At 38.7% G+C, this 16,499-nt stretch overlaps 1 protein-coding gene across 1 annotated transcript in view; it reads right to left on the bottom strand.

Annotated features, from left to right (window-relative positions):
* The window catches only part of FRMPD4 (FERM and PDZ domain containing 4), a 279,887-nt gene that overhangs the window by 20,799 nt on the left and 242,589 nt on the right, over positions 1-16,499 (bottom strand). Inside the window, exons 9-10 of the mRNA XM_027835294.1 lie at positions 15,451-15,570; positions 9,448-9,584 (exon numbers count right to left, since the gene is read on the bottom strand). Of these exons, the coding sequence (XP_027691095.1) occupies positions 9,448-9,584; positions 15,451-15,570 (257 nt within the window). The remainder of the gene's footprint in view (positions 1-9,447; positions 9,585-15,450; positions 15,571-16,499) is intronic.

Genomic DNA, 16,499 nt, shown 5'->3' with positions numbered 1-16,499 from the left:
GCACTTTTATCATTTTATAGTGTCACTCTATCTCGCTGTTTCTGTCTCTGTGTTTGTTTTTCTGTCTCTTCCTTCTATCGTTCTATCTCTCTTCCTGTTATTTTTGTTGTTGTTGTGTTTTTTTTTGTTTGTTTTTTTTTTGCCATGACAGCATCTTTGTTTTTCTAAGGCAGTGAAGTATAGAGGAAAAAGTATTGGGCTAGAAGACCTGGGTTCTAACCCTAGCTTTAACCCTTAGTTCTTGTTCAATTGCGTCAGACTTTGTCATCCCATTTGGGGTTTTCTTGGCGAAGATACTGGAGCAGTTTTCCATTTCCTTCTCCAGCTCATTTTACAGATGAGGAAACCGAGGCAAACAGCTAAGTGATTTGCCCAGGATCACACAGGTAGTAAGCGTCTGAGTCCAGATTTGAATTCAGGTCTTCCTGACTCCAAGCTCAAGTGCTTTAGCCACTGAACCGCCTAGCAGCCCTCAACACTTAGTAGTATTGGACAAGTTATTTAATCTCTTTGGGCCTTTGCTTCCTCATCCGTAGAATTAGGATAATGATACTTCATAGAGATGCTATACAGAAAGCTTTTTAGAGCACTTTATAAATGTGAGCTATGTAATTAATTAATTAATTAATATAATAATTTCTGTTATTTTGTTGTTATTGTTCAGTCATTCAGTAATGTCCAACTCTTCGTGACCCCATGGACCATACTATCCAAGGGGTTTTCTTGGCAAGGATACTGGAATGTTTTGCCATTTTCTTCTCTAGTGGATTAAGGCAAACAGAGGTTAAGTGACTTTTTCTACTATTGGCATTTATTAATGTTATGTCACTATGTTTTTTTGTTTATTTTGGCTAGATAAATCCAGAACTAGATTGCTCTACTTCTCTTGCCTTGAATAGAATGTTATAGTGTGAGAAAAATGAAGCCTATGAAGAATCCAGAGAAACACAGAAAGACTTGTATGAAGTGATGCTGAGTAAAGACAACAATATACACATTGATTATGGTCATGCTAAGGATACAAACACTAAAGAGCAATCAAACTCTGATGAACCGCAATGGATAATTTCAGTCCTGGAAAAATGATAAGGAGACAAACCTTCCTCCTCCAGTAGAGGGGTGGGGATTATGGATGTGGAACGTGGTACTCACTGTCAGATGTGGTTGAGTGGATTGGGTTTTGCTTAAATATTTTTCTTTGTTCCAAGGAAGAGACAAGAAGTAGGGGAATTAAGGGGAAATAACTGTGGGACAAAATCAAAAGGCAATAATAAAATAAAAAATAAATTAAATACACTTATTTTCCCCAATGCCTGGGACTGTCTGCCTTTGCCTCCTGCCTGGCCCGGCTTCTTTCAAATCTCAGCTAAAGTCCTATCTACCTTCTTCAAGTCTTTCCAATCCCTAGGTAGCCACATGGTATAGTGGATAGAGTACTAATCTTATACTAAGGATGACCTGAGTTCAACTCCAACCTTAGATACTTACTACTTGTGTGATGCTAGACAAGTTATTTAACTTCTGTTTGTTTCACTTTCCTCATCTGTACAACACTTACCTCTCAGAGTTGCTGTGAGGATAAAGTGAGTTAATATTTGTAACCGTAGAGCTCTAAGCCCAAATTAGGAATCTGACCTCGGACACTTACTAGTTATGTGATCCTGGGCAAGTCACATAATCTCTCTTTGCCTTAATCCACTGCAGAAGCTCCAGTATCTTTGTTAAGAAAAACCCAATGTACAATATTGGTGTGCTATGGTGCATGGGTGGTGATGAGTTAGACATGACTGAACAACAACTTTATTTGTAGAGTTTTGTAAAACTTAAAGCATGATATAAATGTTAGTTATTATGATAGAGGAATCTAGATGGTGTGGTGCATAGAGCAATGGTCCTGTATTCAGGAAGACCTGAGTTCAAATCCATCCTAACAGACTTCCTAGCTGTGTGACCCTGAACAAATCACTTAATCTTTGAATGCCTCAGTTTCTTCAATTGTAAAGTGAGGATAATAATAATAGTACCTACCTTCCTGGGTTGTGAAGATCAAATGAGATAACATTTGTAAAGTGCTTAGCACAGTGCCTGGCACATATAGTAGGTGTCTAATAAATTCTGTTTCCATTCAATTTCCTTTAATGCTAATAACTTCCCTTTGTTTATTATGTCTAATGTATCCTGTATATGTCTTGTTTGTACATAGTTGTTAGCATGTTGTCTCTCCCATTAAAGTGTGAGCTCCTTGGGAGCAGGGACTGAGTGTAACCTTTTTTTTTTTTTTTGGGTATCCTCAGTTCTTAGCACAGTGCCTGGCATGTAGTAAGTGCGTAATAAATATTTGAGAACTGAAGTAATATGTATGTCTATAATTCATGTAATTAGAGCTGTTAGAGTTAGAGTTAGAATGAGCTGCTTTGGGAAGTGATGTGTTTCTCATCACTAGCAGTCTCAGGCAAAACCTGAATGATTGTTTAGATAATTCTTGTTCAGATCCAGATTGGATGAAACGATCTCTGAGGTCCCTTCCAAATGAGATTCTAGGAATCTGCTATATGTGTGACCTTGGGCAAGTCATTGACCTTAATCTGGTCTTGATTTTCTTATCTGTGAAATGAGTGTTAAATTAGATGATTGCTAAAGTTCTTTCCTATTCTAAAGTCTCATTGTGCTCCTCTGCCTTGCACATAATAGGTGTTGAGTAAAATATTGATTAAGTTGATTTATGCAAGTTGACATATCTTGTAATGGGCCAGGCCCTGAACCCATGTGTTCAGATTCACAGTTCATTAGACTTTTAAACTGCTAGACCTCTTCCACTGATCAAGCTCTTTCTCAGAGTCACCTGACTGTCTTCTTCCTCTGAACTTACGGTACCTATTACCTATGCCAATACTTTGGCACATAGCATATGGGATCTCATGATGCTTATTGATTTGCTATTCAAACCTTATTATTATTTCACTTCTAAATCTCACTTTGAAGCATGTCTTGTCTCCTCAACTAGAGTATAAGGTCTTTGAGAGCGAGGCTTGGGAATCCCTGGTTTGTACCCAGACAGAACAACTTTCCTAGTGGAAATTCTCAACAAAACTGCCTGTCTGCCTGACTAAATGAGTAAGAAGAATAAAAGTCTGCACAGTACCTTAAAAAAGAATTTTTTTTTTTGTTTCAACTATGGACACCTGATTAGATGGGTATGTATTCATCTCTTTGCACCAAACATGCTTGTGGTGGCATAAACAGATGAATCTGCCTCTGTCATTTGGACATCTACCTGTGTGACCTTGGTTAAGTCCCTTAACTTCTCTGGGTCTCAGTTTACTCATTTGTAAAATGAGGTTGAACTAGATGGCCTCTGAGATGCCATTCTGTTTTAAATCTACAGCCTTTCAACTTATATAACATCCCCTTTCTTCTCTAGTCACACTATTTCTTCCCATTGTGCATCTTAATGAGTGATAGTCAGAGGAGTCAGAGAAACATGTATGAGCTGGGAAAAATGGAGACTAGAAGGCATCTAACATTTCACAACCATATTTTGGTTTAACAAAAACAACCATTCTGGTGTCGTGATAACTGCTGTGTCTTAGAAGGAAATAGGACCCTAGTTCTCCACCATGTTAGCCCTAATTGCTGCAGAACTGTTTAGGTATCTATTCAGCTGGTTGTTTCTGACTGGCCTTTACTCTACATTGAAATGGGCATATTCATTTGTAGGACAGTGGGAAGAGAGACATAACCTCAGGGCTGTTGGCTTTAAAAATGGGAGGAAAGATTTGTTCTGAGATGTCAGCAACTGTTCAATTGAAAGCAGAAAGACAACTGTCTGTATCCTAGATCAAACTCTGGCATTAACATGTGCCCTGACCTCGGCCAAATCACTTCACATCAGTTTCTTTATTCATAAAACACATGTGGTTAGATGAAATACATTTCTAATGGTGTATCATTTTATATAGATATAATGAGGGTAATAATACTTGTACCCAATTTTACAGGAATCTTTTGGGTATTACGTAAGATAATGGAAGTAAAAATGTCTTTTAAAAATGAAATGCTATATGAATGTAAGTGTAGGCCCTGTGAGGACCACTAGGTGGAGCAGTGGAGAGAGTGCAGGGTTTGGAGTCAGGAAGACTCATCTTCCTGAATTCAAATCTGGACTCAGACACTTAATAGCTATGTGACCCTGGGTAAGTCATTTCACCCTGTTTGCCTCAGTCTCCTCATCTGTAAAATGAGCTGGAGAAGGAAATGGCAAACCACTCCAATATCTTTACTCAGAAAAGAGAATTGGACACGACTAGAAATGACTGAACAACAAAGGCCCTGTGATGGATGGATGAATGGAAAGAGAGAGAGAGAGAAAGAGCGACAGAGAGAGACAGAGAGGGAGAGGGGATAAATAAGTTTGGAGAGGCTCATAACTAGAGAGCTGGACACTAAATGATGACTATTCTTATGCACAGAAATTGTCTATTAAGTATAGAGGGATTACCCTTCAACAATGGCAGATCCTTGAGGCAGTATAAATTGTTTGATAACTTTCATATATAGTAATTATAACTTTGATAACAACACACTTCAACTTCTACCTGTGTTATAATTACCTTTGTTTGTGTCTCATGTCCCTTCCAGAATATAAGCTCTATGAGGACAGGAGACATGTCTGCCAAATCTTTCCCAGTGCCTAGCACAGAATAATTTGGTTCAATTCAATTTAACAAATATTTATTATGCACTTATTATGTGCCTGGTGCTGTAGTACGGCTCTGGGAGTATAAAGACAAAAAAAATAATAATCCCTGCCCTCAAGGCACTCACATTTTGTTTCTATGTTTGGCTTCATTTAATAAGGTTGAAAAGTATTTAATTTATTTTAGAAGGTAAATGTAGATATAACTAGTAGCTATTATTTTTTTTAAATGTCTGTATTTTATGAAGATAAGGGCTTGGTACCTCAGATGGGGCAGGTAGGTGGCTCAGTGGATAGAGTGCTGGGCCTGGAGTTTGAACCTGAGTTCAAATCTGTCATCTGACACTTACTCGCTGTGTGACCCTGGCCAAGTCACTTAACCTCTGTTGACTTAATCCACTAGAAAGGGAAATGGCAAAACACTCCAATATCTTTGCTAAGAAAACTCCATGGACATTGTCCACGAGGTCGTGAAGAGTCAGACATGACTGAACAACAACAGCCTCAGATAGAGGCGAAGAATCTTCTTATATTACAGAACAGCCCTGGTTCAAGAGCTCACAGGTACACACCATCAGGTGCTATGGCTGTAACCCGCATAGGGATGGGCACTGGATCTACCAAAGCAGGTTGGCACCTTCTCTGCAACCTGTAGCGTTAGAGAATTGGCTAGAGCTCCAAGGAAAAGTGGATTGGCCACAGGTGCCCAGCCGGAAGACGTCAGACTTGGGACCTGAAAACAGACTTTCTGGCTCTAAGGCCAGCTCCCCATCTGCTATCCCGTGCTGGCTTTATAACCCCCTTAACCTTGTATAGGCAGTGAACAGAGTGCCAGGCCCCAAGTCAGGATGAGATCCAGACTCACACACGTATGGGCTGTGTGGCCCCAAGCAAGTCACTTAACCTCAATCTCTTCATTTCTTCTACTGTAAAATGGGGATAATACCGCCTACATTAACCCTCCACAGGGTGGTTGTGAGGATCCAATGAGATAATAATTATAAAGTGATTAGTGCAGTTCCTGGCACACAGTAAGTGTTCAATAAATGCTTCCTTCCTTCCTTCTGTCTTCCCTTCCTTGTATACACCTTGGTCCAGACTGGAATAAACTACTATTTACCCAAAGAATTTCCTTCAGAAAAACTCTTGCAATCTTCTATCCCCTATTTCCCTCTCATCCCCTGTTCTATTCCTATCCCCTCTTCCTGTCCACGTGATCACCAGTTCCAGTTCAGAGAGAAAGCCATAGGGAAGTGGCAGGGACAGAGGCAAGAGCCATTGCTGGGGGGGGGGTCACCTTGGTTACAAGGCCCTGCTGGTTAATATTTGCTTAGAATGGACATGAAAAAAGAGAATAACAGGATTGTAGATTTGGGGCAGCTAGGTGGCCCAGTAGATAGAGTGTTTGGCCTGGTGTCAGGAAGACCCATCTTCCTGAATTCAAATCTGGTCTCAGACACTTAATATCTGTGTGACCTTGGGCAAGTCACTTAATCCTGTTTACCTCAGTTTCCTCATCTATGAAATGAGCTGGAGAAGGAAATGGCAAGCCACTCCAGCATCTTTGCCAAGAAAACCCAAATGGGGTCATGAAGAGTCGGACAGGACTGAAACAAAACAATAACAACAACAAAATCATAGATGTACAGCTGGAAGTGACCTGTGAATCCAATCTCTTCATTTTCTAGATAATGAGAGAGAAAAAGAGACAGACAGAGATTGTGTCAGAGGCAGAAAGAGACACACAGACATAGAGGCACAGAGAGACAGAGAGCCAGAGGGAGAAAGACAGAGAGAGAGACAGAAAGAGAGAGACACACAGAGAGAGAATCAGAGACAGAAAAAGACACAGAAAAACAGAGAGAGACAGAGATAGAGAGACAGAGAGAAAGGTGGAGTGACTTGTCTAAAGTTAGGCAGCAGAGTCAGATAATGAAGCCTACTTGCTGGGCTCCAAATGTGGCCCTCTTTCCATTGCCTCTCAAGTCACAAAGTCCAAGGAATAATTGCAACCAGGTAAGGCTGAAGAGAAACCTGGCAAGTGGCATAAAAAAAGGCATACTTCGGACTGAAAGGAAATTTAAACTGCGCTCTCCCTCTTTCCTCCTATTTCTTTTTTTTATTCAGTTGCCATGGGAATCTATGGGTGAGATCTCTGTGAGTCCTCAGCAGCGGCCAACTGTGCTCTTGAAGCAGTATGGTGTGTTGAGGGAGGAGCACTCCAGGCTTCCCCTTCCCAACGGAACAGTGCGACCACGGGCAGGTCACTTAAATACGTTGGGTCTCAGTTTATCATCTGTTAAGGGAGAATATTGACATTTGTCCCCCCAGGGCTGTTGTGAGGAGAGTGCTTTCTAAACCTTGAAGTCCTATATACATACAAATGATGTTTTTTTTATCTGTATGCAATGTGAGAGTGGAGAGTGTACAATCCTATGCTGGCTCACATGATCTCTTAGTGTCCCTTCCATCTCTAAAGCCTATGATTCTTAGCCTAGAAATGTGAGGAAGGATAAGAGGACGTAAAGAAAGCAAGGAAATTTATGGGCCCGAGGAGCTCTTGTATCTCTACCATGGCTGTTTTCTAATATAATGCAATCCTTTTCCCCTACCTGAGATACTTAACCTTATCTCCCCAGATTGAAGGCATTTGAAAAACAAAAATGACTACTATTTATGTCTACTTTGTAAAATGAGTTAAATACATCCCTGACTTATTAAATGAAGTCAAATGAACAGAACGTGGGTGGAATACTAGTAAATGTGGGTGACACCATTGCAAATGTTTGCAGACCAGAGAGAATTAGAGTTTTTAAAGCTATAGTCAGTGCTGGGTTCAGATGATCATGTAAACAGGCAATAATAACTGATATTTATATAGTACTTTAAAGTCTACAAAGCACTTTATATATATTATTCCATTTGATCTTCCCCACAGACTCTGTAAAAATCATATCTCCATTTTGCAGATGAGGAAATTGAAACTCAGAGCAATTAAGTGATTTGCCCATAGTAACATAGCTAATAGCTTTCCAAAGTGGGATTTGAATCCAGATACTGGCTCTAAATCCAACATTCTCTCCACTATGCCATGATGATTTTCATTGCCTGAGGACCGTTGGTCTGGACTTTGGCCTACGGTTATTGCTAATGTACAGGGAGTTCTGTGGACCTCTGGATCCCAAATGGGCCTCGGCAGTTGGCCCTAGAATTTTGAGAGCACTCCTAAATTGAGCCTGTCCTTTGTAGATCCAGAAAGTATTAGGTAAATTCTCAAGTGCATTCGCTCTAGTCCTGTTTGCATAACTCTGTCTCTGCCTTCATCTCCACTGTGTGTGTTCCATCAGCAAAAGGTCATTCTACCCCCTGTGGCCCGTGTAGTGTTTGAGACCTCAAATAAGTTTTTCAATCAATAAATGGAAAACTACTCCTGTTAGTAATTAGAAGGACGTGGGAAAGCATGACATTTGAGGCAATCAGACTTCATTTAATTTACTAATGGCTTTTGGGAGCTGTAGGGGCTAGAGTTATGTGATAATTTTGCCCTTTCTCTAATGCACAGAGACTTTGATCCAGCCTTGTCCTATGCTTCACACAGTCCCATTTTCTTTGCCATGTGTTATACACTCTGTCAGAACTAAGTGAAGATTAGTCTACTGAATATATCATTGCCAGTTGGAAACAGACAACATTGCAGACATGGTCCTTGTGTCAAAAGATGGTCCTTAAAGATGATGCATGAGGAATGGAGCAATAGATACTGACGCCATCTAAATTGAGAAATGGCCAACAGAATTCCCCTGCAGCTGCTTTGGAAGTTGTTGGTAAACACAACTTTCTTTCTGACTATATTTGAACATATTTGCTCTTGAAAGCAGATAGACCTTTTTAGCTTTAAAAACATAGAGTCAATTGAGTAGGGTGCTCCCATTTTGACTTGGTGCTGCAATACCCAAAGAGCATTGATTTTCTTGGTGGGAGTATTGTCTCCACCATTGCAGATTGCAACCCTTCCATGCCTTAGGATCTTGAACTGGAAGGGGTCTTAGAGATCACCTAGCCCAACCCTCTCATTTTGCAGAGAAGAAAATGAAGCAAGTTAAACAACTTATCCAACACCATATGATTGAGAGCTGTAAGAGACTATAGAAGGTAACCTAGGTCCAACCGTCTCATTTTACTGAAGGAGAAACTGAGGACAAAGAGAAGTTAAATGACTTGTCCAAGGTCACGTGGGTAGGAAATAGAAGACAGAGTGAGGAAGTGAGCATTTGAACCTGTTTTCTGGGTCCAAATTCAGTATTCATTCCATTGTACCACGCTGCCTTAATAGAAGCTATTTAGCAGTTAAAATTTTTTTTTACTTTATGGTCAGGTTTTTTTTTTTTTTGTGATGTGCCTTTCTTACAGAGTTAGGCTGTTTATATGATGAAAGACTTAACCAATCACTGGACTGCATCTGCAGTCTTTTCAGCTTTATAAGACCTGCTAGAAATTTTACTCTGCTACCAAAGCCTTCGAGAACCTGGGGTTGCTTGTACCCCACAATGTGGCATCGAAGTAATTTTAAAGATAGAATGAGTAGGATGTAGAAGATAAGCTATTGAATATATATCCTTCTATTCTCTTGTCTATTTTCCAGCCACAAAATCTCAATGGGAATCCAGAAACTCATCTAAAATGGTTTCAGACATTTTGAACCCCAACCCGTGCCCACTTTGGCCTACTCTCCCATGCTGGGGCATACTTACTCAATGTATTTGAGGGAGATCTTTTGGGTTTGCTTGGTGGTGACTGTGGCAATGTACATTTGTAACGCTGCCAGACGCAAGGCGATGTCATATTTCAGTTCTGGCCCAAATCTCTCCTGTACCACATCATTACAGCTCTGCAAACAAACCAGCAGAGGGAGCATCATGTTAAGCAATCTGGATTCACGATTTTCTCCTTGTCACCTCAGGAACAGGTGATGTATTTTTCCAAAGTGTTCAACCACCTTATCCTTCACCCTCCCCTCCAAAGTAGGTTCACCATAGAAATAGTTCTGCCCTCCTTGTTGGCAAAGAACCAAATGTTGATTTAGTTGCATTGCATTCAGGAGCACAGGGACAATACGAAACACAAGGCTGATCCAAGACATGCTATTTACTGACTTGTTTTCCGTTTAAAGAATTAGGAATTTGGATACAATATTTCAAAACATAGGTGCTTTGAATGAAGGTGTGAGCCATATATGGACACAAATAGGGGCACACACTTTTAAGATACGCTGTTGAGAGATGCAAAATTGTCTTATAGGAGGAAGCTTCTAAGGCACAGTCTATGGATGTATGGTGCTCAGCTTACATAGCCAGAGATGTCACCTAGGGATTTGAAGATCAAAATAATAACTCAGGAGTTTGTTTAGACTTCCACTCTCTTTATAAAGTACTGTTTGAACATTTGATGTATTTCATTTATTTAAGAAAAACTATGCTCCTCTTCCAGTTTTCTTAAAAAAGATTTTAAGTCTTCTCTCAGGTTCAGGGGACTATGAGTGGCTTGGCATTATCTAGAAGATATTGGAAGGGCTGGCAAGAGCAAAGAGGAGATGAGGGTATGGCAAATGGAAAAGGGATTTACAAAAAAACTCAATAGGAAGTAGTCTTCATGTGATGGGCATATTACTCCACAAGGTGGCATCCGCCAGGAGTACCTGAGTTCTGAGGTAGAGAAGAAGTCATAAGCCCATAGATTGAGAGGTGGAAGGGACCTTACAGGTCACCTCATAAGGAAGCTGAGGTCCAGAGAGGTTGTAACTTGTCCAAGGTCACACAGCTAGTCAGTGGTAGGGCTGGGGTTCCAACTCAGGTTCTTTGACTCCAAATCCAACACTCTGTTTTGCTACATTGGTCTCCATGGACCGAGTCACTTGTGGAGTTGGAATTAGGTCCAACTATGGATTGATGAGGTCTTCAGAAGGTCTTCATAGCTTCCTACTAGGACCCGGCACATAGTAGGAGTTTAATAAATATTTGCCTATTGATATAAACATCACATATTTCTCCTTATTCCGTCTCCATCTATACTTGGCTTTGCCCACTGATCCCTTATCTGAAGGTTGAAGTTGTCACCAGACTTGTGAGAGTAAGAAGACTGGACCTGAGCCATTTGGATGAGTAAATCAATCTTATAAAATTTCCTGGGCCATAGATAAGACATGGAAGAAGAGGAAGGGGTATTTCTTCAGCTTCTTTAATGCTGTGATTGCCCTTCTTCTGCTGGGCTCAGGAATAACCAGTAGTTTTTAGTAAATTAAATTTTATTTTATTTTCATGAAGATCAGTCTGCCTTTTCACCCTTCCTTCCCCTTCTCTCCATTGAGAAAGAAAGAAAAACAAAACCCCTGTTATAAACATAGTCAAGCAAAACAAATTTCTGTTTTGTCTACGTCCACTAAAAAAAAGTCTGAATCTATACCCTGAGTCCATCATCTTCCCATCAGGAGGAGGGTAACATGCTTCATCATTAATATGTTTGGAATTATGGTTCGTCATCATACTGAACAGAGTTCCTAAGTCTTTCAAAAATGTTTGTCTTTACTATATTGTTGCTGTTGTATAAATTGTTCATCTAGTTCTACTCACTTCACTATGCATCAGTTAATACAAGTCTTGCCAGATTTCTCTAAAACAATCATTTCTTACAGCACAATTGTATTTCGTACCATTCATAGAGCATAACTTGTTTATCTATTTGCCAATTGATGGGTACCCTATCAGTATCCAATTCTTTGTCACTACAAAAAAATTGTTATATGTCCTCTTTCTTTGATCTCTTTGGGTTATAGACCTAGTAGTGATATCACTGTAAAATTTGTTGTTGTTGTTTTTTAACATCTCAGAGTTGGGGACCTCTGTTGCTTGGGTTCCAGGTAGAGTCACTTCAAACTTCAGGAACAGCGGAGTAAATATCTCTTTCTGCTTTTTTTTTTCCAAGGGCTGCTTCTATGACACACAACAGTCTCTCAGAGTTGGTGTTAAGTCTATTTATGTCCCTTTCCCCTTTTCCCTTAAGGCCCATTTTTTTGTAGGAGCTGTCAGTCACATTATTTATCAATGAGACACATAAATCATGTAACTAATTCACTGGGGAGATAGTTTCAATAGTAAAATGTCTATAGCATAGAATATTTGTAAAGAGTTTTTATTAATTTTAGGTACATCCCAGAACAAAAACCACTTATAACAGTGGAAGAATTTGATATACATTTTGGATAATGTCATGTTTTCTCTCTCTTTTTTTTTCTAGTTTTTTTTCTTTGCTATAGGAAATGCTTCAATCTGGAGAATATTGGGCAAGGAGAGTGGACATTTCCCAGAGACTGCTGTGATGGGGAGATGAAAAGAGGAGGGAGGGGAATCAAACATATTTATTTAAAAGGGAAAAAAAAACCTAATGGCTAACAAAACATTTGCCAAATAGAGGTCCTCCCCAGGGCCTGCTGTGATGGGGAGATAAATGTAATTTATAACTGCATGTTAATTGTTAATATGCAAATGAGTATTATTAAAGTGCTTGAAAATGTTTTGTTCTCTTGAGTAGGTTATACATTCTTGTTAATTTGCTTAGTGATCAATCCCTTTCTTCATGGAGAGCACAAAGGTCAATTTCCGTCTAGCCCATGTCCATATTATTATGTCTATGAATGACTGCAGTCTGAATTAATTAGCTTTTACTGTAAATTTATGTTAAATTCTGTGAACTAGTGATTAGTTGACAATATTTATGCTGACATTTCTATTTTTTAACCTAACAGTTTGTTTATTTAACTAATGGTTAGTGTCCTCATTAAGAACTGGTACTTTAAATTGTTCCCTCTCTTTCTTTTCCTGGCAAAATTATGTGTTATGCTTGTGTTTACTCCTCTGTTCCCTGGATGAATTTCTAATGCATTTGGAGCTTCTGATAAGAACTCCAACCATCAGTTAAATAAATAAGTCACTGGATTGAGAATAAGCTGCTATTGGTGTGCATGAGATAGATGATGTACTTCTGTCACCATATATGCCAATCTATTTCTAATCACATATAAGCAGGCAGGCTCTGGATGTGAAGAGATGGAGGCAAAGAAATCCTACCTCTTCATTTCTTTGTTTTTTTTTGGTGAGGCAAATGGGATTAAGTGACTTTCCCAGAATCACAGAGCTAGTGAGTGTTATGTGTTTATGGCTGGTTTTGAACTTAGTTCCTCCTGACTCCAGGGCCGGTCTCTATCCACTGTGCCACCTAACTGTCCCTCTCTTTGTTTCTTGATGGTGGTATATGGATGACATATACATTACATATCATATGATAAATATAAATAAAATAAATATATTATGTATAATAATAAGCATAAATCAACACACATATAAATATAATTATAATCATGGAGATAAATATATCATAATTAGAAATATGTACATAAATATATTATATAAGAAATATAAATTATATATTACATAAGAAATAATATATGTTATATATATATACATACATACATATAATACGTCATCCATATACCACTATCAAGAAATTAAGAAGTAGGATTCCTTTGTTTTAGCTTCTCACATCCAAAGGCTATTTCTGCTTATAAGATTAGACATTGGCATGCGTATATGATGACCGAAGTCCAACATCTATCTAATGCACACCAATAACAACTCATTCTCAACCTGAAAATAACTAGAAAAAGCCTATGAGTAAGAACTAATGTTGGAAATAACAGAGAAAACCTGAAGACTATAGAAATTATGAAGTTATTCATTGGTTGTGGAGGGTTCTGTCATACACACCCATATACACACCCACCCACCCACCCCACCCCCCCCACACACATACAGATGTTCATTTATTTCAGTCATGTCTGACTCTTTGTGACCCCATTTGGGGGTCTCTTGGCAAAGATACTGGAGTGGTTTGTCATTTCCTTCTCCAGCTCATTTTACAGATGAGGAAACTGAGGCAAGCAGGGTTAAAATTGAAGACTTGCCCAGGGTCACATAGCTAGTAAGTATTGGAGGCTGTATTTAAACTCACAAAAATGAGTCTTCTTGGCTCCAGGCCTGGCAGTCATACTACTGCCATACTGGCCTTTATTTCTTGTTTTACACTTGGCTTCTGTTCTTGAAGTAGTGGCTGGTCACTTAAACTAGAATATTATTACTAGAATAATTCTATAAACTAGAATAATATTACTAAACTAGAATATTATTACCATCTAGGCTCCTGGTCTATGCTTTAGTATGGGTAAATTCTAATAAAATAGTATTCTCAGCAGAGAATAATATTCTGCTTAAAATCATTACAAGGTGACTCCTGGTTATCTGGCATGTCCAGTGAAAAGGTATTCTGGACAAGGAAAGTCACTAAAAAATCCAGAAGGTACCTTTTCACTTGCCAAAAACTTTATTTTAACTGGATTAAAAAAGGGAAATCTTTTTAAAATATTAAGGCTTCCTTGCCCTAGTAAATTGAGGACACTGAATATAATTTAATCTTTTCTTGATGACTCTGGATCCTTAATATTAAATATCAGTTTCTCCTTTAGCACTGTATATAAAGTGTTGCTTTGAATGGTTTACTGAAGGAAGGAGGCTTAATTTGTCCTTTTACTTTTTTGTCTTCTCTCTTCTTTTTTTCTGTCCTTTCTCCTTTCTGATTGGTGAGGTGTTGTCAGTCACAACCATCAGCAGCCAATGACAACATTCCTTTCCTTAGGTAGTTGACTTCATAGCTTCTATAGTTCCCAGTCTTCAGGTTTTCTCTGCTATTTCTATCACTAGTTCTCACCCATAGGCTTTTCTGGTTACTTTCAAGGTGGCAGTTGTTATGGATACTTAACAGCTCCAAGCATGAAATTACCAGAGAGGTGGGGTGCTACTCAATCAGTTAGTTAGCATTTATTAAGCACCTACTATGGGCCAGGCATTGTGCTAAGCATTGGAGATACAAAAAAAGTCCTACCCTCAAAAAGAGATCCTACCCTCAAGGCACTTACCATGGGGGTGAGGGTCGGGGAGAAAACATGCAAACATGTACAAACAAGATATATAGGAAATAAATTGGGATAGTCTCAGAGAGAAGGCACTAAGATTAAATAGGACTGAGAAAGTCTTCTTACAGAAGGTGGGATTTTAGATGGGACTTGAAGGGGAAGTGTTCCAGGTATAGGGGATAGCCAGTTATACTAATGTATAACTGAATAAAACTTTACGTTCAAATGATATATAATGAGAAGCTGGTGCAGAAGAATGTAAATTCTTTTCTGAAAAAGAGACTCCATGAATGGTGTACATCAGGGGTGAGGAACCTTGAGGCCACATGTGGTCCTTCAGGTTTTCAAGTGTGGCCTTTTGAGTGAATCCAAACTTTATAGAACAAATTTGTTCTACTTTTCATCTCCAGCTCTGCTTGGTTTGAACTCCACAGAACAAGATGCCCCCAGTGTGTCCTCTCCCTTTCCCAGCTTCCTTTTGTGTATTCTCTTCCCCCATTAGATTGTAAGCTCCTTAAGGGCAGGGACTGTCTTTCATTTTCTTATTTGTATCTCTAGCACTGGGCACAGTGCCTGACATATATTAGGTGCTTGGTAAATGTTTATTGAATTTATTGAATAATGCATTTGAGGTTGCATGAGGTGAGAAAAGAGGAAAGAAGTTCTTCAATGTAAGAACATAAAAAAGATACATGCATAGCACTAGAATAACAAACTGGTCATACTTTTCACATACCTGCACATATAGATACTCAAAAGCAACTGGATCTCTTCTTAAAAGGTCAATGGGATCTTTTGGGACAAAGCTAATTCGGAAAAGACATCTCATCTTATGGGAGCTGGGTCTCTGTGTCACCTAAGACATTGAATCAATAACACAAAAATCTTTTAATGTTAGAAGCAAATCCATTCTCTTGTTTTCCTTTAAGTATTCACATTGCAACTGAATCTTCTTCCTGAGGTATGTATCCCTTAGGATAAACAGTTAGGAAGGGAATCAAGTGTATTCCTCCATGCCCACTATCTATTGGAATCCTATCTAAGGGCAAGGAAAGACACTTCAAAAGAAGCTAGGCTTGCTTTCAGGTTTTGGTACCTATATAAAAATTTAAGGTTCATATTTTTCAATTAGTTTCAAGTTCTATGATTTGAGGCCATCTGAATGATATGTTTAACTTTCCAAATAGTTTAAAAGATCTTGAAAGCCAACTAAAAGACAAAGCATTTTGCTAACCAATTCATTCTTAGTGAAAACAACAAACTTAAGAGCCTAATGAAACATGACAAAACAAAATTTAAATTAAAAACAAATTACAGAATGGTCTGTTTCATTTTTTTTCCAATTGCTAGTTATTGGCAAATATTTCTCAATCTGCAAAATTTTTACAATTGATTATTTTTATTTCTGAAAATTTGTGAACTTTAAAAACTCATAACTATCTCCATTATCTTGCTTTTTCTCACCTTCAGATCCATTCTTCTTCCTAATTCCCTGTCTCTTACTTGATACTCTGATATTTACCTTGTCGAGATAGTGGAAGGTCTAAGTGGTCCACAGCAGAATATTTATGTGTTTTTCAAGGCCACATTATAGATTGGATTGGGAAGACTTATCTAATGGGTGGAATAGTACACTGGGGTTCATAAGAGATAATAAGGAATTCAATGCTAGGTCAAAACAATGATGCATCCATCCCTTATTCCATCTCTGACCATGATATTAAGGGATATTTTTTCAGAAGTCCTGTTTGCCCTTTGTAACACTGACCATGAAAGGTCAGGGCT

This window comes from Vombatus ursinus, unplaced genomic scaffold, assembly GCF_900497805.2.
Source record: "Vombatus ursinus unplaced genomic scaffold, bare-nosed wombat genome assembly UNPS02014814.1, whole genome shotgun sequence".
Taxonomy (NCBI): domain Eukaryota; kingdom Metazoa; phylum Chordata; class Mammalia; order Diprotodontia; family Vombatidae; genus Vombatus; species Vombatus ursinus.
The sequence above is the reverse complement of the archived record's forward strand: the minus strand, read 5'-3'. Positions and strand labels throughout refer to the sequence as shown.